This window comes from Dermacentor silvarum, chromosome 5 (assembly GCF_013339745.2).
Source record: "Dermacentor silvarum isolate Dsil-2018 chromosome 5, BIME_Dsil_1.4, whole genome shotgun sequence".
In the NCBI taxonomy this organism is placed as follows: Eukaryota; Metazoa; Arthropoda; class Arachnida; order Ixodida; family Ixodidae; genus Dermacentor; species Dermacentor silvarum.
Window position 1 is genome coordinate 41,940,712 of NC_051158.1, and position 27,545 is coordinate 41,968,256.

The 27,545-nt window shown below is 46.3% G+C and overlaps 2 protein-coding genes across 3 annotated transcripts; both read left to right on the forward strand.

Moving 5' to 3' along the window:
* Window positions 1–3,424: 3,424 nt before the first annotated feature.
* Window positions 3,425–11,552, forward strand: LOC119452377 (uncharacterized). Of its 2 annotated transcripts, none has more exons than XM_049667111.1 (3): window positions 3,425–3,664; window positions 4,709–4,832; window positions 11,038–11,552. In XM_049667111.1, exons 1-3 carry the CDS (start codon window positions 3,584–3,586, stop codon window positions 11,505–11,507), a joined length of 675 nt encoding a protein of 224 aa, XP_049523068.1. In that variant the 5' UTR covers window positions 3,425–3,583; the 3' UTR covers window positions 11,508–11,552. The 2 variants fall into 2 exon arrangements, with proteins under 2 accessions (XP_049523068.1, XP_037570503.1); XM_037714575.2 differs by having other exon boundaries at window positions 3,426–3,664; window positions 4,706–4,832.
* Window positions 11,553–17,651: 6,099 nt separating this feature from the next.
* On the forward strand, window positions 17,652–25,104 carry LOC125945348 (uncharacterized). The gene is made up of 3 exons (XM_049667112.1): window positions 17,652–17,784; window positions 22,974–23,052; window positions 24,666–25,104. Exons 1-3 carry the CDS (start codon window positions 17,704–17,706, stop codon window positions 25,097–25,099), a joined length of 594 nt encoding a protein of 197 aa, XP_049523069.1. The 5' UTR covers window positions 17,652–17,703; the 3' UTR covers window positions 25,100–25,104.
* The last annotated feature ends 2,441 nt before the right edge of the window (window positions 25,105–27,545 follow it).

Sequence of the window (27,545 nt, forward strand, 5' to 3'; positions counted from 1 at the left end):
CAACAGCCATCGCGCATGACCAACCCATCAATACGTACATTCAAGTCGACGCTTTAAAGATCGCATCTTCCATCGCATCGAACTTCCATCGCATCATCTCGCCTCCATTCCTGCCGCTCGACCTCGTTCAGCGTTTAACAGGATTATCGCCGCCAACCACGTAATTTTAACGTCGTACTTCACGCTTGCAGCATGACTATATCTAGCGTTGTGGTGCCTACACCCGTGCCAAGCACGTCTTGCCATTTCCGGCATAAAAAAGAAAGCAGTGATGTCATCTTTCGCCCTCAAACATACCGTACTTTCATTCCTACATGAGAAGCACAGAGCACCCCTCCATGTTTACACGGACGGTTCTGTTTCCTCGAAAAGTTCAGCTGGAACAGTGGTAATTTCCGCGAAATTTATCCTCATCAAATTCACGACGTCTCACATTACGTCATCGACGGTTGCAAAACTCGCCGCTGTCCGTGCTGCTCTGGAGTTTATTGGTCACGAGTCATCACAGCTATGGTCCATATTTTGTAACTCGAAGGCAGCTCTCCATGTGTCTGCTGTCTCCTTTCAACCACGGACCTAACGGCAATTAGTCGCAAACGTGCGACTACTTCACCATCACGCAATCGACAAGAGGCACATCACCATCTACCAGTGGATACTGGGTCACTGCGGAATTTATGAAAATCACGGCGTGGATGACGCTGCCCGATTGAAACATGATGGTGCCCGTGTTACTGCAATACCACTGATGCAACCCCAAGGCTTTACTTATTTCGCACGCGAGCTCACACAGTCTCTGTAGAACACGAGGGAATTCACCAACGCATGTCTCCACAGATTGGATACACGCCTGCTACTCCGTTTTCCAGCAGAGGTACCACCAGCGGAAGCAACACTTCTGTGCCACATTTGGCTCGGCGTGGTAATCACGACAGCCTATTCCTTCTGCATTGGAACGGCCGACAGCCCTGCTTGCGACAACTGTTGCTGCGAGGAGATGATCAAGCACCTCCTTAGTGACTGTCGCCGTTACATTGTGGTAAGAAGAGTGCTCGCGAACGCCCTCGAAAAGCTGGACGATCGCGCCTTGACAAAGGAAAAAGTTTTAGGGCACTGGTCCAGACGGGATTCGGCACTCAAGGCCTTAAGTGGTCGGCTCTGTTCTTAAGGGCTTGTGAATTGTGCGACCGATCTTGAAAGTTGTAGCGCGTAGCATCGCGTTATTGTGTGACAATTTCTCACTTTATTATTTTTTTTTGTTTCCTGTATCACCCTTTTCGTTTACTTCTTTCCCCGGCACAGGGTAACCAGCTGGTAATTGCACTGGTTAACCTCCCTGTCTTTCCCTCCCTGTGTATATCTCACTGCACAAAAAATTAAAAAAATAAAAATAAAAAAACACATGAAAACTTTATTATTTTTAACGTAAATTACAACAACTCATACGTGCTGTCGCTCGTGGTATATGACGTGATGCACGTGTCAGTCGTCTCAAAGAACTAGTTGGCGTTAGAAACAGAAAAAATATGCCTGGTTGCCGGTATTCGCTGAAAGGCTGCCGCCGCGTCGCCCTGGTGTTCCGACACAGTAGCTCACATTGGTCTGATTGCGGTAAAAAAATTACACCGCCCATGCACCCCGTACAGATGGTAAACCAGTGAAGCTGAAATGTGCGACCCCGGTGTTTATCACTGGGTTAATCCCGACGGTTCATTAAAGTCTTCTTCAATTATTGGTTACGTCTTTGTCTAGCTCGGCCGCACGAGCCACCTGATGGGCCCTACATTGCCGCTTGCGCTCCGCATCATGGGCCCGATCTTCTGCTGAGGCGTTATCACAACGCCGACAAGGTCTCTCCCGCTCGTCCCCGCTCGGCGGCTCATACCCACATATCCAATGCGGGTGTGAGCCATACGTGATTTCTTTCTTTCTTTTTTTCTTCCTTTCTTTCTTGTCCCAGGCTCATACCCGCATATTAAATGCGGGTGTGCGCCACACGTGATTTTATTATCGTTAATTGTGACGTAACTGACGAGCGTATAACGTTATTGATGCCATGACCTATCAATCATGTTAGTCCTACATTCGTGCCCTTCCATGCCAATTTTGGTGTACACCAATTGAACGATACGCGAATTTTCGATAGGCTTTCGACAGGTACATTTCCACCGAAGGGTTTCTGTGGTCGGACCAGGAGTGTTTGGTCTAGGCATGTACAGATTCGCTGTAAAACTTCGGCACAAAGCTGACGCCTGGGGCAGTAAGGATTTGTCCATCATCGCAAAAGCAACAGTCTGCAATGCACTTTTAGCCTGCCTCATTACTTGATGCTCTTGAAGTTCGCCAACTGTGCTTGGAGAAAAATAAGAACATTAAACTTTTCCACAGGACCTTCGGCCGCGTCTAATGACGCTCGCAGTTCAACTAGCGTAGGGTGCCTCGGTGTCAGCGCCGCCTCCTGAACTAGCGCGAAATATACAGGACGGAAAATAGACATGGGTAACACGAGTGCTAACTTACAACTGAAACTGCAAGGAAGCTCCGGTGCCGGTACTCCTTCCCCGTCGTTGAGTGTGAAATATTTATCGAGCCTGCAAGTCAGAAGGAGCTTTTCTGAAGAGTCTGTAAAGATCTCGCCGTTAAATGTGCACAGTGACGGAGGTTTAAAGAGCTTTTTAAGTTTTTTTTTACTTAACATTCATCAACGTGGCTCACATGCCGTGTTCACGAGGACTTAATTGGTACACATAATCTGTACGTGGTGCCTGAGGTGCCCTGTGTTGATGTGTGTGTTCATGAATTCATGTTTACATGTTAGGTACTGTATCACAATACATTTTGGCAGCTAGTTCAGTGCTTGTCCTGCCTCCCTTTCGTCTGCGTGTGTCGTTGTTTCACGTCCTTCTAATTCAAGATATAACTACACGAACTATCAACGGGACTTTTTTTCACCCATCTGCATACATTGTTTTACGGGCACAAAAGACCTGGCTCTCCTGTCGTACATTATCGGGGGACAGCGGCAAGTATATATTTTGATGATATCATGCAGTCAAAGACAAGTGAAATCCATGGTTCGGCTCTTTATCAGTTGCGAGGACTGGCACTGTGTTTAGGCAGTAGAGGAACGGCGCACAGAAGTTTTTGTAAGAGTGCAAAGGACAGCGTCTGACTATTTTAAGACAGTGTTTTATGAGAAAACAGGTTGAAGAAAGCGGCTCCAAGGTTAAGCTATATCATAACTAATTGTGCTAACCTTGTTTCATTGTTTCGGGGGCATCTGCATTTGAAGACAGAAGACAGTTTGTTATCCATCATCCATGTTTCTTTTGTTGTGTTACACTGTCTAGTCACGCAAGGTCTGGCCCGTTTAAAGGGAGCATTTGGTTCTTTTGTGATATCATTGATGTGTTTTTAAGAAAATGTGAGCGAAAGCAAGTCCGCTTGGACGGTGGAAAGCAGTGCTATCTTAGATGCTAAATATTGAACACGTGGGACTGTTGTGACTGCAGGGCTTATAACGTGTCCGCCATCGAGCACGGGGAGCAGTCGGCCGGATCCCGTGGGGGATGTAGTCTGAAACATGAAAGTTCCAGCCGTTATCTCCGCGGCGTTCTTCATTGTCGTGGTACCTAGGGCATCACTTAGCCAGTATTACGGAGATGTAAGTATCAAGATGAATAACAAGGCATTGATCTGGGCGAGATGGAATTTCGAATTCATGGCAGTGTTCGGCGCTTTGACATACACAGACCATAGAAATTATTCAGAAATGTGTGCCCCTGGACTCTTTAACAAAGAATGTTAATGCTTACCTCCTTTCCTGCCCTAATGAATAATAGGTTTTATTTACAGAAATGTTTACGCTCCTGAGGTTTCGTTATTTGTAAGAATTTTCATTTATGCATACAAAAGCATGCACCTTCTTTCATTCTTTACTTTAAATAAAACTGTGTTCTGTATGTAACAATGGTGCATGATGCTCTTGTTTCCGTTGCTGCATGCTCTGAGTGTGTGCATTCGGACATCTGCCTTTCGCTCTTGTATCCGAGACTTTGTTGCATGAAATAGAGAACTGATCTTAACTATAATAAATACATGAGAGTGCAGGAAAACTTACAAATAGTTTCCGACATGAACTCAATACCAGCTTCACCTTTCGTTCGTTACTTGCGCCAGCTCTATGATTACGTCAGTGTCTTTTTGGGAGACCTTGATGCTTGCCATACTTCTCAACCTCGTACTACTTTGTGAATTACAGAATTCTAGCTCCTAGGTCCTCTTCCAGCCGTTATGATTTAGTGTTTTGTCCAGAGTGGCGAGGCGTCTCAAGCCTCAGCTTGGGCAACTCAAGGGTTTATGCATGGCAAAGAAGAGTACGACAGTTTTGCGAAAAAAGATTCTGAGTTTCTGTTTGCCGTCAAATTCCCTCACTAAGAATTCGAGAGTCGGGGTGTTCTATTTGGTTATACCTTTGAGGTGAAGGGCCCAGCGTTGTGCTGGGACTTGCGGAAGGCTGTGGAGCCGAGGCGAGAAGTTTAGAGTAAAACGTATTTGCGTTACGTACCTTTCTCTTCAACTTTCAACTGAGCTCATAAGTTCCGAGGCCCATAATTACTGACGGGTTCCTGTTAAGCTAAGCTCTCGTTTTGGACACTCTCTATTTCAATGTAATAACACCTTGCATGGCCTCCAACCTTCACAGCAGAATCAATATGCTATACCCTGGCCTTTGCTCCTTTCGAGGGGAGGCGATATGATGAGTGGAAGACCACAGCACGGACAGAACCTTTACGATGGTCAGTTCAACGACAACGGATTCCCGAGCACAGGTAAATAAAATAGCGGAACACATTTATCCCCTGTTTTCAAACACCTGACTGGAGAATACATTCTAGGGCGAGTGCTGTTCTTCAGTTTATCTACTTTGTTTATGCGCTATAGGCACGCGGTAGTTACGGTTAACCACTGGGGTGCTACAACACATTATTTCTTTTATCACGACGAATGATCAAGGTATCGATACGAAGAAAGCTAGAACATACAGTGTCTCCTCCGACGTTGATTACCTATAAGGTACAGTCAGCTTCACCCTGCGCATGACTTGCGGCAAAATGTATTAGTTACGGTTGGTCGATAAGACAGAAGGTTAGAGGAGGGGATAGGGGCATTTATGGGCATGAGGGCACCTGATCGCCGTCCCCTTTGCTTTCACTGTGGCGAAGCTGGGCATGTCTACCGACAGGGCTCATATCAAGAGCTCGGACTACGCAGATTCTCAACAAACTCGCCGCGACCTAGGTTCGGCCAGCGTCCTCCTGCAATTGAAGAATGCGTTGCCCAGATGCGCGGGTCCTCATCATCTCGACACCAGTCACGATTCCCTTCGCCGCGGCGATTTTCTCCGACTCGCCGTACGTATTCGAGCGTGGTGCAGGGTCGATCGCCCAGCCCGCGCCGGGAAAACTAACCACAGCGGCCTTCGGAGGCGAGGCCGCTCTGTCTGGACGTGCTCAAGGACCCCTGCTGACGCGTACGCGGACCGACGATACATCGACGACGACAGTACCTGCTGATTACGGAAGACGAATTTCCTTGGACATTCCTGTATTGCTCGACGGTCGTGAATTGACTGCTTTAGTGGACACTGGAGCAGATTTTTCAATAATCAGCGAAAAACTGGCCACCCTTCTAAAGAAAGTGACGACGCCTTGGAATCAAGCGCCAGTTCGTACAGCTGGCGGGCACATCGTCACACCACTCGGCGTGTGCACGGCACGAATAGAGATTCGTGGCTCTACGTTTGTTGCCAGCTTGAGCATTCTCCCTCAGTGTTCTCGAGACCTAATCACCGGCATGGACTTTCTCAGGGAGCATGGAGCTATCATCGACATTCGACAACGCCTCGTCACTTTCTCGACAAAGAGCGCCGCAGCGACGACCAACACCATCCACCCTCGAGCACCTCTTCGTGTCATCGACGACGCTGTCACGTTACCACCGCGTGCAAGTATCGTGGTTCAAGTGGCATGTGACAGACGTTTACACGGTGAAGCGGTCGCAGAAAGCAATCACTCTCTCCGGCTTTCTCAAGTTGTTTGCGTTGCAAGAAGCCTTATTGATCTCCATAATGGCCACTGTGACGTTCTTGTTACGAACTTCACCTACGAACACCGCCACCTTTTCCCCGGTACTGTCATCGCCTACGCCGATCCGATCACCGATGTCACTGAATGTTTTGCCTCCGAGGCAATCGGCAATGCTGAAGCACCTCTAGGCAACGTCGACATTAGTGCAACGCTTCCTGAAGACAACAAACCCCTGCGTGATCTGTTGCGCGAGTTCCACTCTTGCTTTGCACTGTCGTCGAAGATAAGTCAAACGTCGATCACGAAACACCGTATCATCACCTATGACGACGCGCACCCCATACGGCAACAGCCTTATCGTGTTTCCCCGACCGAACGACATGCCATTCAAACGCAGGTGAAGGAAATGCTTCAAGACGGCGTAATACAGCCTTCATGCAGTCCCTGGTAACCGCCAGTCGTGCTTGTTAAAAAAAAAAAGATGCCACTCTTCGGTTTTGTGTCAACTACCGGAAGCTAAACAACGTCCCAAAGAAAGACGTGTACCCGTTGCCTCGTGTCGACGATTCTCTGGACAGGTCGAGGGGCGCGATTTCTCCTCTATCGATCCGAAAAGTGGCTACTGGCAAATTGAAGTAGATGAGCGGGACCGCGAGAAAACTGCCTTTGTGACTCCGGACGGCCTTCACGAATTTAGAGTACTCCCTTTCGGCCTCGGTTCCGCTCCAGCCACATTCCAGCGAATCATGGATACCGTTCTCGCTGACCTCAAATGGAAAAGCTGCCTCGTCTATCTCGATGATGTCGTTGTATTTTCGGAAACTTTTGACGAGCACCTTCCACGCCTTCGGAATGTACTCGAAGCCATTCGATCGGCTGACCTTACCCTCAAGCCAGAGAAATGTCATTTCGGTTACGAGGAACTGAAGTTTCTCAGTCAAGTCGTGAGCACAGCAGGTGTTCAGCCCGATCCCGAGAAGACTGCTGCCGTAGCTGTTTTTCCCGCTCCAACCGATAAGAAAAGTGTCAGATGATTTTTGGGCTTGTGCGCATCATATCGACGCTTCATTGAAAATTTTTCAAAGATTGCAGAGCCGCTATTTCGCCTTACGCGTGCCGACGCGCCATTCCTCTGGACTGATGAACAACAGACCGCCTTTGCAGAGCTACAACGTCGATTGTCTTCTCCTCCCGTGCTCGGTCATTTCGATGAGGACGCTGACACAGAAGTACGCACTGACGCCAGCAATACTGGTCTCGGAGCTATCCTGGTGCAAAGGCGAGACAGGACTGAAGGAGATAGCCTACGCGAGCCGCACTCTGTCACGCGCAGAGTCCAATTATTCCACCACAGAGAAGGAGTGCCTCGCGGTCATTTGGGCTACTACAATGTTTCGGCCGTAGCTCTACAGGCGGCCATTTAAAGTTGTGACCAATCATCACGCTTTGTGCTGGTTGGCCAACCTCCGAGACCCTTCTAGATGATTGGCACGTTGGAGTGCGACTCCGGGAATTTAACATCACCATAACAAGTCCGGCAGAACACATGAAGATGCTGACACGCTATCACGAGCACCTGTTGAATCTCAGAATACTGACGAGGAAGATGAGAACGCCTTCCTGGGAGCCCTCAGCGGGCCGGATCTGCTCGCTAAACAACGATCGGACGCTGAGTTAAGGCACATCATCGATCACTTAGAAGGCGACATCGCGTCCATTCCTCGTCCTATTTCGCGACGGTTGTCGTCATTATGCCTACGAGAGGGCATCTTATACAAAAGAAACACAGGTGCCGGCGACAAACCACATCTTGTAGTAGTGCCTCAAGTCCTTCGCAACGACATCCTATTAGCCTGCCACGACGAGCCGACATCTGGTCACTTGGACTACTCAAGGACTCTGGACAGGGTACGAAAACTGTACTACTGGCCTAGACTGACTGCTTGCGTCAAACGCTACGTGAAAGGATGTCGTGAATGCCAGCGCCGCAAGTCACCGTCCTTCAAACCTGCAGGCCTTCTACAACCCATCGACCCTCCGCGTACGCCGTTTGATGAAGTTGGAATGGACCTTCTTGGCCCATTTCCCTTGTCTTCCTCCGGCAATAAGTGGATCATTGTCGCAACCGATTACTTGACGCGTTACGCTGAGACGAAGGCACTACCACACGGGACAGCATCTGAGGTTGCCCAGTTTTTTATGCATCACATTGTGCTTCGGCATGGTACACCGTCATTAATCATCACTGACCGAGGGACGGCGTTTACGGCGAAGCTTCTGGACGACATCTTCAAGTTGAGTTACACGAGTCATCGAAATGCCATTGCATACCACCCTCAGACTAACGGCTTGACAGAAAGACTAAACAAAACACTGGCAGACATGATCTCTATGTACGTGGATGTGCAGCCCAAAACGTGGGACGAAATCCTGCCGTACGTAACGTTTGCGTACAACACTGCCACGCAGGAAACTACACGATTCACGCCGTTTCGTCTCGTTTATGGTCGAGATGTTATAACTATGCTCGACGCCATGATTCCGTATGACGACATCGATCAGCTCGACCAGTTAGCTCCTGACGTCGAGGAGTACATTCAGCACGCCGAGGAAGCACGTCAACTGGCCCGTGTGCACATAAGACAGCAGCAGTGTACTGATGCAATAAGGTACAATCTCCACCATCGATAAGTTACCTATGAGCCCGGTGACCAAGTTTGCGTTTGGACCCCCATTAGACAGTGAGGCCTCAGCGAGAAACTCCTGAGCAAGTACTTCGGACCGTACACAGTATTAAGGCGTGTCAGCGGCGTGATCTATGAAGTGATTCCAGACGGCGACCTGTCAACGCCCACGCGCCGATTACCACGTGCAGAGATTGTACATGTCGTCCGCCTCAAGCCGTATTTTACACGGTGACGTTCATACAGTGTAGTGGTGAATCAACTTTTTTTTTTTTTTTTTTTTTTGCTGTAGTCGCGTCGTCCTCCGAAGCACTGCGAAGCGATTTTTTTGTTCCCGACCACAGAACGCATTTTTTGCCTCGTGTTCATGTCCGCGTGTGGGCTAGCGCGTTTCCATTTTTTTGTGTGTGTCTTACCTAATTTGTGTACTTTCCGTGTACGTCTTGTGTTTGAGCATCGAGTCGTTGCTTCATTGGGAGGGGGAATAATGCCACCTGGTGTTTTCAGTCAGCAAATGATCAGCATTGCGTGCCCAGCAAGAACGGCGAAGAAGACGACGAAGTCGAAGATCCCGCGCCAGCTGGAGAACCAAGGAGGATTAAAGAATGGCGGTGGTCCGGCTTCACTTTTGAGATGGCAGCTCCACTCCAGCATTTTTGTTAAATCCTCCTTGGTTACCCACAAGGAGGATTAAAAAAAATGCATTTTTTAAATCCTCCTTGTGGAGAACCGTCCCTTCGTTACAGTGTACTAGAATTGCCTATTCTAGTACGCTGTACCTTCGTGTCTGGCTGCTGGTACTGTTGATTGTTCTTGCCTTAGCGCGTGACAATATGCAGGGTAGCTTAGTGGAAAGGAAGAGACTGTTACTATTAAGTAAAATTTACCCTCCGCGGTAGCTTAGCTGCTATGGTATTGCGCTGCTAAGCATAAGGTCGCGGGATAACATCCCGGCCGCGGTGGCCGCATTTCGATGGGGGCGAAAGGCAATAACGCCTGTGTCCCACGCATTGGGGGCACGTTAAACATACCCTGATGGTCGAAATTAAACCGGAGTCCTCTACTACGGTGTGCCTCATAATCAAGTCGTGGTTTGGAAACGCAAAAGCCCAGAATTCAATTGAAGTAAAATTTACTAGGTCTTTACCAGTACCATCTACCACTGTACACGGTAATAGCTGGCCCTTCCCTTCTCTACCACGTGACCGGCTCTTCAAACTTTCACACACACGCACACACACATACGTTTTCACCTTTAGACAGTCCTAATGCTACCGCATTATTATATACGTCATCGCAAGAGCGAAACATTATTGACGGAGAAATACCATTTATCAAAAGAATCGTGGCATACTGCGTGACGAAATTAAAATTTTCCTATTGTCGGGTCACATTCGAAAAGTTGAAATACGTAACTGACACTGGTGCGTCCATTTCAGAACATCATGGCCATCACACTTACGCGTACTAGTGCTCCCAGCAGCGTGATATATACGACGCCCTACAGAAATCTTGCAGGGCCCATCCCTAAAACGTTTACTAAATGTTCTTGCTAGGTAGCCATGCTTGTCCAATATGATGCATTTGCATCACTAGGTTGTCTGGCTCTTTTCGCCAGTGAACCCACACGAGATCAGTTGCAGTGTGACTAACATGTTCCCTTTTGAGTCTTCCTCTGGCCAGGTTTCGCTGTCCGGTGTTTTTTTGTGCCACGAAGCTTTATATACTGCGTGTTGCATAAATAACAATCGCGGGTGCACATTAATACATGAGAAAGCGTTGCATCTTTGCAACGTATTGCACATTTGTTGGCCTCAAAACTTCTGTTGAAAAGCAGTTTGAGTTTGGTAAATTATACCTATTATGGCATAGCGAGATCTCTCAAACGCGACTATTCCTGCTCGGATGGACAAACGTACAGCCGAGCTGCGCCTCTCCGAACGCCAGGCGCGAGGCTTAAATTTAGCTCCTATTGCGTCGTGCATAGCGCGACAACAGCGCCATCTGTGCAAGTGACGCATGTACGGTAGTGTAATGGCTTGTCTTCTCTGCACACAGATACCAAAGTTAGGTTCCTCGATAGCACGGTTGCAAAGCCATAAGCAATAATGTTATAACATGTTTTTGTTACATCAGTTTCAGCAAGCAAACCCTCCCTTGCAACCCGCAAACCCGCAACCAAGCAAAGCCTCCCCGTTTACCTACTGTCGTTGCGAAATGAAATATTCGAACACCTTTTATTCATTCCTCACTTCCTTCTTCAGGTTGGGATGCCGTGATCCACTCGAACAACGGAATCGGAGACAACATCTTCTACCATAGCGGTCTCCAGCTCCGGAACCAAGAAATCCCGCAAGACTCGTGGGGAGGCAGCAATCTCTTGGGAAGAGGGAAAGCGCGAGGTGGGGGAGGGGTTCATAACCCATTGCCGGTTTACCAGCCATGGGTGAACGTAATAGGGTCGTACATCGATGGTGTAAATACACCCACTGTTGTCAGAGGCCAAGTAAAGCTTCGACAAAAACGGCAAGCAGAATTTGATGACGATGAATACTCAAGACGAAGAAGGAAGCAGCGACGCCGAAAACGCCCGAAAAGACCTCATAGGGGCCAGGAGGGTAATGTGTCCCAGCTCGGTGGGGGATCAGTGCTTGGCAAAGCTCGTCGCTGTCCCCTAAAAAATGGGGGTGAGCCATTGCGCTTCAACCTAAAGGTTGGTCCTTCGAGAAGATAAAAGACGACGATTTTGTTTATTTTATTGTTCAAAGGACAATAAAGAAACAATAAATCGGGTTATAGGGTAATTAAGTCTGCTCTGAAGAATCTATTTGTGTCAAGTTTACGGTTAAAGAGTGCTTACTAAAATGAAAGAACTGAAGGCCAAACAATTACCACACTTAAATTTCGTATCGAAAAACCACCGCTGATACCTCGTATGACGCCGCGGACGCGAATTTAAAAATACTTTTTCGTGGTTGAGCCACTGTGGTAGAGTAGAACCCTATCAAGGCTTGCTAACTTCACTCCTTGGTCACTTGTTAAAGTACAATACAGTCCATCTTTGCTACTAAACATGATTTATGCCGGAGCACACGTGGTAAAAATACATAACGTCACGGCTAGCATAAAGGGTTCAATAAAGGCTACGTGACCGGGGTTGCAGCTAAACTTATTGAAAACACTATGACTCTGAGAACTAAAATCCAATGGTTTCCTGCGCATATGGGAGAAGTGGACGAGACCCGGGCTAACCTCAATGAGGTTACTCATGACTTGGCACCAGGACTTGCTAGCCGTGATAGTCACAACCAAGCCCTCCCCCACCAGGCCGGGGAATTAAGAGATAATTTATTAACATATAACGAGATTACTAAACACTACTATCTAGGATGCAGACAATTTACATTGCCACATTCAAAGCTGAACAGGGCTCCGGCAGTTTCACTGCAACTATTACAAACAGGAACTTATCCCACGCCGTACCACCTTGATAAAATTTATCCAGAAAGGGAGATCAAGAAAAGATTGTCACGCATGCAATGGCACCATTGAGATGAGACACATGCTCGCGGAATGCCCTGCGACTCTCGCCAACCCTGAAGATAAATGGATCAATTGGAAGAAGATGCTCCAGAGTTAATCTTTTCCAGATCAGCTACGGGCTGTCCAGAGGGCCCACGATGTCGCTGAAGGGCTGGGCCTAACAGTGCCATCGCGGGTGCGGCCCGCCTCGGCCTGAAAGAGTCGCGCCTCAGGACTTTTGTAAATAAAAAGTTTTCACACACACACACACACACACACGCACACACACACACACACACACACACACACACACACACACACACACACACACACACACACACACACACACACACACACACACACACACACACACACACACACACACACACACACACACACACACACACACACACACACACACACACACGGCTAGAAGTGCAAGCACTATTAGGGGGCGTCGCCACCAGTCTTTCAATTTTGAGGCTTATTCGGCTTACCATACGCAGCATCCACCAGTGCAGCTATATTAATTTTATCTTCTTCAGTGTCCATTTAAGGCCCACCCGAGCTCTGTACCTTCCATATATATAACCATATATATAACAAGGATTCCACAGCTACCTTGGTTCTCCACAAGAAAAGTAGAAAGTTACCTATCAAGAAAGGGTTCAGGCAAGGAGACACAATCTCTCCAATGCTATTCACTGCATGCTTAGAAGAAGTATTCAAGCTCTTAGACTGGGAAGGATTAGGAGTGAGGATCGATGGCGAATATCTCAGCAACCTTCGGTTTGCAGATGGCATTGTCCTATTCAGCAAAAATGGGGATGAATTACTGCAAATGATTGAGGACCTTAACCGAGAAATCTTAAAAATGGGATTGAAGATTAATATGCAGAAGACAAACATACTGTTCAATAACCTGGCAAGGGATCAAGAATTCAGGATCGCCAGTCAGCCTCCAGTCTTTAAAGGGGTACCTTTATCAAGGCAAATTACTCACAGGGGACTCTGATCATGAGAAAGAAATTTACAGAAAGATAAAATTGGGTTGGAGTGCATACTGCAGGAATTGCCAAATCCTCACTGAGAGCTTACCATGTCGTGAAATGAAAAGTGTACAACCATTGCATTATACAGGTACTAACATATGGGGCAGAAACTTGGAGGTTAACAAAGAAGCTCTAGAACATGTTAAGGACCGCACAAATGGCGATGGAACGGAAAATGTTAGGCCTAACGTTTAGAGACAGGAAGAGAGCGGTGTGATCAGAGAACAAACGGGGATAGCCGATATTCTAGTTGACATTAAGCGCAAGAAAATGAGCTGGGCAGGCCATGTAATGCGTAGGATGAATACCCGGTGGACCATTAGAGCTACAGAATGGATACCAAGCTAAGGTAAGCGCGGTCGAGGACGGCAGCCAACTATGTGGGGTGATGAAGTAAGGCAATATGCAGGCGCAAGTTAGAATCAGCTACTGCAAGACAGAGGTAATTGAAGATCACAGGGAAAGGTGTTCGTCCTGCAGTGGACATAAATGTAGGCTGCTGCTTCTGATGATGATCTAGGAGCTGGTGTTATCCTGAGGATTTGTTCAAAGCGGATATGACTGCCGAATTCACCAGCTATAATTGGTAAAGTGCAATATATTGACTTATTTATTTATGTATTTATATATTTATTTTTGCATACAGCAGCCCTTAAGGGCTTTTGCAGGAGTCGGTGTGAAAAGCAGAACAATGCCAAATAATAGAAACAATATGAACAATAGAAACCAAAACTGTTCAGTAGTCGCAAAAAGTAAGTTTAAAGGAAGAGAACGAGTAAGACTAGTCAAAGAACTTAAGTTTTCAATTACACATGGAAAGAAACTGTATTTAAGACTGTCCGTACGGGCACAATAAGGCGCGATGTTTAGGTGATGGTGACTTCTAGTATTAGATGGTTTTGCTGGAGTTAGGTAATTAACCGAAAAAATACGGCAAGAGGAGTTAATGATGCAATGCAGAAACTTAAGGGATTCCGTGCGTCGCTGGTCTGACAGCGGTTGCAAGCCTAGGGATGAAAGCCCTGTGGAAGGTGAAAAATCCCTAACGAGCCTGTGGCATATGAAGCGGATAGCTTTCTTTTGGATGGTCTCAATTTGATTATTATCGCATTGTTTATGCGGATTTAAGACAGGAGAAGAATACTCTAGTATAGGCCGGAACAAAGATTTATATATTAGTAGTTTAGTATCCCTTTGGGGCTTTGGTCAATGTGCGGTGCAGATAGCCCGTTTTCAGTGACATTGATGTTAATAAATCTATGTGTTTGGACCAAGACATACTGGCTGTGAAAACAAGGCGAAGGTATTTATATTCACTAACGCTCTGAATGGGAGTATGTAACCCTGATGAGTTATAATAATTTTGTAAGTAAGAACGTGCCGTCAGGTAATTAAAATACCAGGTAATTAATGAAACTTCGAAAACTATTCAAATATTAAGTTGAATTGCTCGAGCAAAAAGACCTGCGTCTGGAAGTAATTTAGCTCAAGAAATAGAATTCTGCTGCACGCCACGGGTGATTGAAAAAAAATCTGTGAACGATATAAAAGTCCAAACCCATATATACTTGAAAGTAAACATCTTTGACAACGATCTGTCCGGCTGGGTATAGAAATATTGGCAGCGAAAGATCACCGGCCAAGCACTTCGTACAGATGGTTAGCCAGCGAAACTGAAACGAGTGGCGCCGGTGTTTATTACTGGGGTTAATCCCGACGGTAAATTAAAGTCTTTCTCAGTTATTGGTTACGCCTGTGTTTCTTAATGACGCTACACACACGTTCAGCTGCAACGGAGAGAACGACGTCACTGACGGCGTATGCCCGCAGTCGGCCGTTGTTTGTCGCATCGCCGCTTGCGATTCTCCAACATTAAATTGCTTCACAATTAAATCTGGCCGTTACGTAAGACAATGAACGGCCCCTACCCCCTTAAGCAATGACCCATACAACCGTTAATGTGGCCTCCCCATTACGGCGACAGAATAGAAGTGAAATTCTACGCTGGAATGATGAGCGGCAACGGAGCCAGCTGTGGAAGATGACGACGACGCTCGAGCCCTTGCTGATGATGATAGTTTTTGGCGTACAGGCGACAAAAGGACGAATCGGCTAGCCACATACATCTTCGCAGTAAAAATTCTATTGCAAAAATTATGCATGACATTGAATATAATATCAGCAGACTCTCTATTGAAGGCAACATAAAGTAAATGGACACACAACAGAACGTTTATAATGATTTCTGTAAAGACTGCTTCAGCCAAGGTTAAAAAGCTGCGGACGTTTCGTGACCGGCTCGGTCCCTCCGTCAGGGGGTGACAGGAGCGGTCAAAGGAAGAAGAAAGCACCGTAACCTCAGAACTATAAGAAGAAAGGGGTACACAAAAGACTTCTGCCGAATGTGGCACCGACAGGGTCGTCTGCCCCCTACCCCCCGGACCCCCTTTTGCCGGCGAGAAAGGCGACAAAATCAACCCGTCGCCTCAGCATTCCATACGTTCCAGGAATTAGCCAACAGCTTTCGAGGGTGCTGGCGAAAGGTGGTGTCAAGGTCGCACACAACAGCCAGTGTCAACGCTCGCCATGCAGGTTGCCCCCGCGGCCAAAGAACCGACCGTCTAAAGAGAAATGTCCCGAGATTATTTACAAAGTTGCGTGTTATAAGGGCCCCGCCACTTACATCGGGGAAACGAATAGCTTTTCTGACAATGCGCTAGCACTGGAACGACGTGCGGAAACTGAAGCACAGCGCAGCGCTCCCGCTGTACACTGTGAGAGGCACGACCACGCAACAGATTTCCACGGCGTCTCTGTGACTGACACTGAGACCAACCCGGTGAGAAGACTCTTTGTTGAGTCGTGGCACACTCAAAATACTCACGGTCACATCGATCGGCCTTCGGAGACGCTCCCCTCTGTGTACGCCCACAGCATTCGTGACGCTAGGGAGAGGACGTGACGCTATGAAAAGGACGCTGCTTCTTCGGCCGCTTTAGTAACCCCTAGAAGAAGGGACCGAGCTGGTCCCGAAACGTTGGGAACTTCTTAACCTTGGCTGCAGCAGTTTTCGCTTTAAAACCCGTACAGGGACTACGAAGTTGCTTTTTAAGACAGGACGTGCCGTTTGACCTTTTTCTGCAATAAGAAAACAGACGCGCGAAAGTTGATTTGGCCGTTAGAAAGTAACACTGTTGAAAAGATGAGAAAGGAGGCTTTCCTGAATGCGTGCTTAGAACCCCTAATGTTTGCGAAAGCAGCATTCTATAAGCGGAGCCAGATTTCGAGTTCTTTCGTTGAGGATAGCAAAAAATGTTATTGCTCAGCGATACATTTCTAGCAATTCTAGTAATTACGTTCAAAAGCAACTCATACGAAATTGTATTGTCGCCCCCTATGAGAACTATAAGACAATTCTCGATGAAAAACGCACGTTTGGGAAATTTGGGAAAGAAAAAAAGTACACACCACGGACCTATTTTACTTGTTGCTAAAATGAACTCCACATAGCGCTTCTGTATAATCTGCTTGAAAACGAGAAAATATTCATGTTAGATCTCACACTAAAAGGTCGGTTTGCTCTAATATTTGTATTATATTCGGATCGGAAATGTCACTTTTCAGGTGCCATTACGTAGAAAATTATCTCTATGAGCAGCTCAAGTGTCCCCGCCTGCGAGGACGACAAAGCTATTCGCGAAAGGGAACCGAAGTTTGGGAACTTACAAAGCGAAAGAGGTAGGCATCGCGCACCTTCGTTGCTTTGGACTATTAGTTATGACGGGCGAGGATGGGCTCCCGTATATCCATCTGCAACGACCTACCAATTCTATGACAATCAGATATGACAAGTGTGATGAAGCGATTTATTCGCAGGAATATTATCAGAGCTGTCATACCGGCACATAATCTGCACACAATAGCTTTTCCAAGAAAGACAGTAAAAGCGATTCGGGAACGCGTGCAACTTCCAATACAATAGATGTCCAGTGCTCGTCATTATGAATAGTTAGCGCTGTCTGATTGTCTTTCGAAAACCTGGATCTGAATGTCGACATCGATCATGAAGTGTTTTATCTTACCCTTTGGATAATTCCGTTGCCGAGTTTTCTTTAGCAGTACTTCCACTTGTCAGTCAAATGTTTCACTTGGTTTTCAAATGGTGCGAGTTGTTTCAACAAACTATGAAGGAAAACGCACCCGTGCTCAAATGGAAAGTTGGTCTAATTTTAAGGTCGCGCTCTCGTCCACGTTTTATACTCCTGCTGCTGTTGCTGCGGCAGGGCTTATATAGCGGTTGGGCAATCACCGAGTGGGCAGTGGCGAGGATCCCACGCGGCAGACATAGTGAGGAACATGGCGCTTACAGCTGTAGTATCTGTGGTCTTCTTCACTGTCGGGGTGCTTGTGCCGTCATTCGCGCAGCGTTATGAACAGGTAAGTAACAAGTAGCGTTCAATGCAAGGCTCTAGTGATTATTGACTAAGAAATACGAGGTTTCCCATACATTAGATATCGGCGCGACAAGATGTCGGACAGATCACTACCGCATAACTTGCACTACCACTTAGATATGACTATTTTTTTTCTTCAAACTTTCTCACCCTAGAGTTCATTGCGTTAACTCTAACTGGAGGCAGAAAAGGTAATAGAGCTGCATTGAGAGAGTACCGGAAGTCTCGAAATTGTAGCTAAATATGAGACATATACAGGCGCAGCGCAGTCTACCAGGGCCATCGTCCTTAACAATTTGGAGGGGAGAGTTGAGAAAGGATAAGTCGGCGAGTGAACTGCTGATATTTTCTGGCAATCACGTGCGCTATGATGCACGCACAACGTGCGTGAATTCGCACATACGAGCGAGGTGCCTTTAGATACGGCTATAGCCTCCTAAGACCCCTTGTACAATAAATACATTGCACATTGCCTTCAACATTTTTTTTTCGAAATTCAAACGGAAGTGATTACGCAACATATTCATACTGCGTATGAAGTATACCTTGCATGTGTAACTGTAAAGCAGTGGTTTGCTCATATTCTTGTCATCCGCTTTCGAGGAACTTGACACTCAATTTATATAGACCTCTGTGTCGTCTCAGACGGCCGAAAGCAACCTTAAGATGTGTTTTGAAATGACCGAGATTGCGTCACAATACCGGACGCGGCAGTAATATGACAATGTACTACCCGTAGTTCCATCGTCATCTCTGCGTTTAAGCAAGCAAATGCAATTTTTACCATAGCAAGCCTGAGAACATTATGGAAATAGTTATTTTGTTTCAAGTACACTGAGACGCAGTTTTTGGCATATAACCATGGTAAATTAAAAAAAAAATCGTTTTTCCAGTTCATAACATAACAGTAGACAATAAAAGCCAACTTTAAGAGCAACTATATCACATAGTTGTGTTCGGGCCTCAGGAGGGTAGAGAGGTAAAAAAACTGTCACGTCTCTCCCTCTCCCCTACGTGACGAACGGTTAAACGCCGTTGTCGACACTGTTAGGGGAGAGGCGGACGAGAGCCCAGAGAGAGTCGGCGCTAGAGGCCGGCAGGGCTAGCTGCGCGCATGAGCCGCAGTGGGAGAGCGGGAACGCACACGCACAAGCGAGAGTGCCCCGATGCCCTTCTCGCCCACCACTCCTCTTCCATTAGGAAGTCGTGTTTGCTCTCCACCATGCATTCGGTCCCCGTAAAAGCGTGCATCCCTCGCCCTCGCTCGCTTTCACTCGCACATACAGCATACGGCCAATGAGACGTTTTTTCTATTGCCAGACGCGACGATCGAAAGGTGAGCCCTTAACAGATTTGCTGTAAAAATTAAAATCAGGCCGTTATGCGTTCTAGGGCGAAAGCATGATGTGATTATGGATAATTGTGAAACATCGTTTGAGCGCACAAATAAACACGGACCTATCAGAGAAATACAAGAAAAACGCCAGTTGCTCGGCTCATCCGTATTTATTCGTGTGCTGGAATGATGTTTCTTAATGCTATTCATAACTAACTAGCCCAGTAGTACACGCTTTCTGATTATGAGGTGCGTGCAGTGGGAAATTCTAGAATAATTTTTACTACCCTGGACCCTTAATATCCATCTAAATCTTGGTACAGGAGCAGTTTTGCATTTGGACGCGATCGAAATGCGGCGGCCACGACCGGCATTCAGCCGCGACGTCAACAAAGCAACGCAACGCCATTGCGACTAAGCTACCACGGCGGGTGGCTACAGCGAATGTAGTACCCGCCAAAAAAAGTGGAAAGTTTACGAACGCTTGCCGCATAATGGTACGCGATCTACCGTCGGTGGACTATTTGTTCCATCGTGAGGTTACGCATGACAGAGCGCTGTTGAAAACCAAAGTTTGTCAGATTCAGAAAAACGTGTCCGACGAATAGCTGCCATCGTCCACGCATTGACAGTCCTAATCAAATTAATTTTAATTTTGTGGTTTACCGTTCGGTTGAAAAGAGCGGGCTCCGAGAAACAGCAATGGGAGGCTCGCGAATAACTTTGACCACCTGGGGTTTTTAGGTGCGAAGCACCATATGCGCTCTAGGGAGCCTACATGCAAGCGCTAAAACAGCGCTTGAATGTAGGTTCCCTAATGCGCTCGGGCTGTCGGTGTCCCCTGTCGTAGCACACAGTAAGCAAGCGGCTCGTGCTGGCGCTCGGCATGTGCTCGTGGCTCTGCTCCCGTGTTCGCCGACGTCTTCCACAGCTGGCTGCGTTGCCGCTCATCATTCCAGCGTACAATTTCACTTCTCTTCTGTCGTCGTAATGGAGAGGCCGCGTTTACGGGGCTATGAGCCATATTGCTTAAGGCAGTATGAGCCCATTAGCGGTGCATAACTGCATGCTTCGCACCTCCCCAGGTTTCACGTTAGTGGAGCTGCATTTCGCTCAATGGGTCATTTGACACTTACGGATAAAATTTAATTAACCGCTCTGACCAAGCTTACGATTGAACTCGTGCGAACTGTAATAACTAATAAATTCCACACCGCCGTGGGGCCGTACTCGTGCCAGCCAGCGGTGATGTGCGCCAAGCCAAACGCCGAATTTTTGAAGAGTAGCTAAATTTAGGTACACAAGTGCTTTCGCTATCGGTTCTAGTCAGAATGCAGCCGCCGCTGGAGGGGGGGGATCGTGCCATTGGACTTCGTTTCCAACACCATAAGGTCATACCCATTGCGTAACTTGGGTGGGTAGCCTTCAAAGCCATGCATTTGGGTGATGTTGACGAGAACGTGTCATAGTCGAAAATTCTGTGACCTGGGTGCCATTCGTCGCTGGCGCAAACATTTGCGTGCCCGATCTTTGACGTTGTCTCGTGTTCCTTGCGCCATTTACTGCAAGCGCAAATTCAACAGTGCGCTAATGCCGTTTTTAAAGTACACCGGCCTTAGTGACCGTGTGCAGTCCTGCTGTGCATTCTGCTGCGTGAGCACAGTATTCCCCTTTCTCTCTTTTCAACTTTCCTTCCACTTTTTCTCTGACAATCTCCAACTTCTTCTAGGGCAGCAAATCAGATGCATACCTGGTCGACCTCCCTACCTCTTTCCTCTTTCTTGATATTTTTCTTTTCTTTCTTTCCGTCATTATCTTTTCTTTAATGAGATCTAAGTTATTCGCCCAGATGACAATACTGCCGCGTTCTTCCTTTCCTGAATAGAAAATGAATAGAAAAAATGGGGATTCCCGATAAAGGCCGGTGGACCGCCTGAGCCAGAAGACATACGGGGGCCCATGCAGGCCATCACCCGCAAAATATGATGAGGCAGTAAAAAAAGTGGCAGTCAGTCGAGCCCCACAATTAAAACGAACATGTGAAAGATGACAATCAATAAGGATATATGTGCGTAAAACAGGTTTGTCATACTAGGGTTTGGCATCCAATAATATTTCTGCTTCAAGCGTAGTCTGGACCTGAATTCGTATAAATTCTTTTGCGCTAGTGCTGTCTAATATGGACCGTCACGGCTATGATCGTCTCTTTCTAACGAAGTTTGCTGTCCTGAGTTTCTGACCCCCGGATACATGGCTACGAGAAATTGCTCCTATTCTTTCGATTATTCAATTACCCTCAATGCCATAGAGCATTAATAAGAGAGGGGGGTGGGTAAAAATATAAATACAATATAACACCAGCAACAATAGACACAATACAATGCAAATGATAACCATAACAGGAATGATGCAACAGTTAGGTAGTTATTGACAAAACAGGTTTGTAGCAGCGCTTCTAAAAGCATTAACATTTCTAACGGCAACAGCATTGCATGGAAGGCGATTCCAACATGAGCATGCACTGGGAATAAATGAGTCATGATAACATTGAATGCTTGGAAATGGAATACCTGCCACTTTATGATAGTGATCAGTGCTGTTGAACTGTAGGATGGCTTTGTTAGTAGCCTATCTTTAATGAATGAATTGCTATGATAAATCTTATGAAATAAAAAAAAAGGCGGAAAGCTTTTTTACGGTGTGAAAGGTTGGGTAAAGAAAGGTGGGGAAGGTGAGGAGACACTTCCCACCGTAAAGCGGAAGGTGGGGAGACACTTCCACTGTCTTCGTCCTCCTCCTGTCCAACGGTGTCTCCCCACCTAACGCGCTCTCCCCCCTCCTCATTTCTTACGATGGACCTTTTAGAAGCTGCACACCGCCACCTACAAAGAATACCCATTGAAGAAGGAGCCGAAATGGCTCCGACACGTAGGGCTAATAAATTCCCCTATTTGGTTGTCTTAATCAATTTCCCCAACCAGACAGGTAACTTTGTCGAAATGTTTAGCTTCCAACGGTTAGAGGCACGCTTTTAGAGGAACTGTTTACGGGAACGATAATGTATTTCGCAGCACATTTAAAATCCCATATTTTGAAGGCGGTTGGAACCTAAGGACTTCTGCTAAGCTGACATTGACCTTACTGGTGTTCGGTTTAAATTTCGCAATTACAACGTTTGCCCAAAAATTAGTCTTTAAACAGTTAGCTTGCATATTTGATCATTACCAAAATATATTGTTAGATTTTTTATGCTACCTATTTATGCCTAACCACGCAGATTTTCGGCAAAGTCGGCAGGCACCGAGATATCATACATATTTATTAAATGTACCACATAAATTGAAACACCTAGTATTCAGACTTATTGGACCCAATGTGGAGTATTTTTTTCTTTCTGTTGCTGAAAATTATTCCATATTCACTTGTAAACTAAATATCAGAGTTCTTCATTCTGGGGTTTTACGTGCCAAAACCAGTTCTGATTATAAGCCATCATTGCAGGATAAAAAGTAATACAGTGGGAAATCGAAATACCGAGGTTATTGCTCTTTATCGTTCGATATGATGCGTTCACCAGCGCGTTGGGGATGCAGGTGAGAGAGAACACTCACTTGCAGCAGTATTTACCTGGCAAACCATTTCGGATAAAGTAACATTTAAAGTGCAGCTTCCACTCTAGTTATATGCTACTGTTAACTGTTAGTTTATTGAACAATGTATTGGTATGGGTGCTTGACGCTTTCAACAGTAATCTATTCTTTTCTACGAAATATTTCCGTACTAAGCTTTCATGTTTGAATATAGCATACATAATGATCCTTTTCTACCTATTCCAGTTGAATGACTACGCCCTAGGTCGCGCTTTGTTTCTAGCGAACAATTACGGTGATCGCTCGGGCTACTACGGAAACCCAGGTGAGACAGAACATATCTCCTTTCTCTTAGCTGTCCATGTTCGCAGAATTGTCCGGACATGCAGCAGCATTCGCTCATGGCTGGGCCTAAATATGTGAACTAAGGTTTGAACAATGACAGCCATTTGCTACGCTACAGAATAACTTAACATCCTTGAATACATGGAATATAACAGACACGAGAATGAACATAAATACTACATTCTCTACGCAAATGTTCGACGTCTACAAAATACAGGAGGATGAGGATGTTAGTAACAGGCGTATATCCGCACTTGCCATGGCATGCAGCCAAAATTGTGGCGTTAATAGGCAAGCGATGACGTTAAGCATAGACTGCGCCACTCACTAGTCGCTATCGTTACGAGAAGAGATCACCAAGTCTACTAAATACACAAAGCAGAAATACGGTGCTACCACTCCGGTAATCCGCTCCATAGTCACTGAGCGGTTCCAATACATGAAGCACGCCGTCCACTAAAAAAAAACAACACTGTAATTGCCACATGAGCAAAAAGTTCGGCATGTGTTACACTCTTGTAACAGAAGAAGGCGAAAGCCTGCCGCACATTTGGTGAAACATGAAGTTATACAATCGGGGTAATACTTCTTGCAAGACACAAGCCACAATGGAAAGTACACGTATGGCACCAAGGCTTCTTCCGCAGTGGCGCTTCCTGTTTAAAATAATCTGTTTTCTTTCAGAAACAGCCTCTATTTTTTGCGCATAAAGGTTTATCATTGGGCTTTCCAGGCTGCCCCAATTAGCCCTGAACTATTATTCCCATGGCGTAAAATTTGTGTAAAAACTAAGACATGGAATCAAGGAAGAACTGAACTAAACAGTTTACTTTTCGATTTTTCGTTTGCTTACTTGTCCATACTATAGCCGAGCATATTTAACACATCGCATAAACTAAAACACATAGTTGCAATTGTGTGCACATAAAATAAGTACGCACTCAGAATGGCACGGATAAACAACACAAGTTACTACTGTACAATCCCGGTCCTCACAGAGTGCTAAAAATTAAGATTAAGTAATGGAGTTTTACGTGCCAAACCATGATATGATTACGAGGCACGCCGTAGTGGGAGTACTCCGGAATAATTTGGACCGCCTGGGTTTCTTGATTTACAGTAAGTGCTCCCTCTACTAAGCAGTTAGTAGGTTTCAGAGTCGAATTAATAAGAGGTGAAATATACCACCGTCACATGTGGTCTTTGTAGTATAGCGGTCTTTATACGATTTTTAGGTAAAGTATGCATAGTTTACATCGTTATGTTCGATTGATAGGTATGTGCTGCGTTGTGTCGCACATATATTCACACCGTACGCTATACAAATGTAGGTTAATAACTTTGGTTATTCATCCAGATACCTAAGTGCACACCTGTACAACTTGCGCTCTTAAATGCTGTGGCTATAAATGCTCATAACAGTGCACAAACAAACTATTTCATAGTCTTAGAGGGTCTGGTAAATCTTAAACAGATCATTCACTTCGTCGTTATCTACGTCTTTGAACTTTCGTGCTTTTTTTTTCACCAGGAATAATGCGAACTCACTCGCTCTCACACATATTTTCTATATATCTTTTTCCATCTTCGTAGGGATGGGCTCCACACATCGCCGATACAATGACCTCAGTCACCACAATTTCGACACCAGCAGGGATGGCGATTTACTGCATCAACATATTGCTCAAGGCACGCAAGGGCACTATTTTATAATGCCACCTCACAGCTTGCGGCGGGGCGACATCATAGCCAAGTACCTGCACAGTGTGGACGTGTCTAATCAGGAACATATCCGGCCAAGTCCAAGAAGAAAGAGAAGTCCACGAGGAGAATGGGAGCGAGAATACGATGAGCGAAAAACAGCGCGACATGGATGGAGAAGGACTAACAGACGACGCTGGGAACGATTACACGATGATGCAGCCCATGGGCCCGCGAAAGCCGGGACGGGACTGGTCCGTCTGCACGGCTGCCCAAAGAGCCAGGGCCCCATTCGTCTAACATTAAAGGTTGCTAATAATGAATGAAACAACGCCATTCAGTTTCTCATTGCTTTATGTACAGCACCCTTATGTTCCCTGGTTAACACAGCATGCTGGAGCGGCACACTTAAATGACGCCTATTAGCGCCTACGTCTTGTGTCTGAGTGAAAGGAAGAGTAGAGCACAGCACGTGGTCCCGCTTTTCTTTCTTCATTTGTTCTAAGAACTTTACAGTTGATTGTGCGAGACAAGCGAATACCAAAGCACAATAGCATTAAGCAAGGCTTGCTTGAGGCTCAAACTCCATGAGCTCTGCCCTCCTTCGAGGGATGGCGATGCGGTGTCTGCGCACGACATTCGTCTTCGCTACAATACATGCGTTCATTCAAGAATATATATATATATATATATATATATATATATATATATATATATATATATATATATATATAAAGCAAGCAGAACAATGTGAAGAACTAAACCAGGGTATCATATACCAGAATCTGTTGTCTGACGCGCGCTCAATGCATTGCCTTGGGGGTGCAGGCATCGCACTGAGAAATGCAGGAAAAAATAGAATTTCCTTCCATTTTTCTTCTATCGTACAGTGACTACTAAACAGCTCGCGCTATATAATATTTTTCTATTCTTAAGTAACAATCCATAACAAAATTGCGGCGTCAACGTTTTCATTATTAAATTGCTCTTTTCCCACAATAAAGAACAGGAAATGGAACTAAGGTGTTCGAAACTTCGAATTATTTAGTCACAGTCATATGAAAACGACAGACAATGACGGCGGAAAAGGCATAGGGGAAGTAACTATGTTTAGGTGAAATATAGAAATAATAACGAAAAGAACGAAAAAATGAAAGTATACGAAAAGGTAACTTGTCACAGGTGGGAGGACCAAACCCACATCTTGCTCATTTCACGTGCGGTGCTCTACCCATAGAGCTACGACGGCGACACCTATCCGGCCACTTGTTTGGGTGTTTTCCTACTAGATTAGCCTTAGGAGTGGTAACCAGCGCCACTCATTGCCAGGGCGGCGGATGCTGCGGTTCCGTGTTCCTCGCTGTCGCAGTGGACTGGCGGCCCGCTGCACGAGTGTCTCATTTCAGGAATTGCCAGCCGTTTGTGCGCAGGCGCGAGCGCGAGTGGATGCGAGAGAGAAAGCCGGAGGCATGGTGTAAGAACAATACCTGGGAGCATTTGCTCCTTTAATGTCCGACTTTACCTAGGTACTGCGGAGGAGAAATTTCATTGCGCGTTTTGCATGCGTTTGTCCCTAGGCGTGCCGGCATTTCGGAGTGAGGACGTGCGTTTGTCGGTGATCTCTGTGTCTAAAGGTAGCTCGAACAGACTTCTTCGCACCTGCGGCGCTCGTGCTGAGTCGCTCATGCCGGGTTTTGCCTCTCTAGCGCCTTACGGCCCTCTACCTTAAAAATAACAGAACTTATTTTCCCGGGGGAGCAGTATGGGCCCTAGTGGAGACAGGGCCTACTCTCCTGGAGCCGTATCTCCACTCGTGCCAGACTTTTCGTATGCTGCTCTCCGTGACTTTTAAAAAGCATTTTTAATAATCCTATTCGAGTTTAATAAACATCCTTCAGCATACGTAAAGCCTGTCACGAGCGAAGATGGTGCACCAGGAGAGCGGGCCCTGTCTCTACTATGGACCTATACTACACCCCGGGAATATCAGTGATGTCATTTTGAAGGGGGAGCAAAGTAAAGCGCCGTAAGGCGCCAGACTGGCGTACCAGAATCACGGTCTGTTTATGAGGCGCTACATAACGCGGACTCCGGAATACTTTTTACCACCTGGGGTTTCTTAACGGGCACTCACTGCACGGCGCACGGGCGTTTTGGGATTCCGCTCCCATCAGAATTCAATCGCCATGGCCGTGACTGAACCTGTGACCTCAAACTCAGCAGCGCACTGTTAAAAACTTACTCCTCGCCGCCGTAGCGCACAGCGCTACGGCTGCGAGGAGTAACTTTTTTCTTGGGCGCTGCATGTATCATAAACGAATTCTAGCTTGGGCGATTCGCCACTCTCACTAATGCATCCCTCCTTGGAAATTCATCGCAGCTTACTTTTCACGTCACGGCGTAAAAGTGCAATGATACCCTATTCGCCACGTTTTGTGTAAGTTTCGCCTCGTTATATACAATACCGAATGTATGGAAGGCGACTGGACTTATTTTACAAATAGTGGGGCTTGTTTTCTGGTATACGATATACAGCTGCGTATTATGCTAATCTTGTCAGTTGTACCTTTGGGTTTAAACTGTTGCTCGGGGTCCCAGGGCCGAGTAGCTTCGTCCTCCTACTCACTGCTCCGCGAGCTGAGCTCCGGGTCAAAGTGCGTTGCGGTGTGGGGCACCACGGACAGTGTTTTCGTATATTTTCTTGCGTGTCTCCGTTGCTGCGTTTAATGTGCCATGCCTCGGATAACTGATTTTTTTTCTGCAGCAAAATAT

What these genes read in the sequence shown, in the direction of transcription:
- LOC125945348 (XM_049667112.1), top strand. Translation starts at nt 17,704, where the DNA reads ATGGCGCTTACAGCTGTAGTATCTGTGGTCTTCTTCACTGTCGGGGTG. An exon ending in TCGCGCAGCGTTATGAACAG is followed by an intron (nt 17,785 to 22,973) that starts GTAAGTAACAAG and finishes TACCTATTCCAG; the next exon opens with TTGAATGACTACGCCCTAGG. An exon ending in GGGCTACTACGGAAACCCAG is followed by an intron (nt 23,053 to 24,665) that starts GTGAGACAGAAC and finishes CCATCTTCGTAG; the next exon opens with GGATGGGCTCCACACATCGC.
- LOC119452377 (XM_037714575.2), top strand. Translation starts at nt 3,584, where the DNA reads ATGAAAGTTCCAGCCGTTATCTCCGCGGCGTTCTTCATTGTCGTGGTA. An exon ending in TTAGCCAGTATTACGGAGAT is followed by an intron (nt 3,665 to 4,705) that starts GTAAGTATCAAG and finishes CAACCTTCACAG; the next exon opens with CAGAATCAATATGCTATACC. An exon ending in CAACGGATTCCCGAGCACAG is followed by an intron (nt 4,833 to 11,037) that starts GTAAATAAAATA and finishes TTCCTTCTTCAG; the next exon opens with GTTGGGATGCCGTGATCCAC.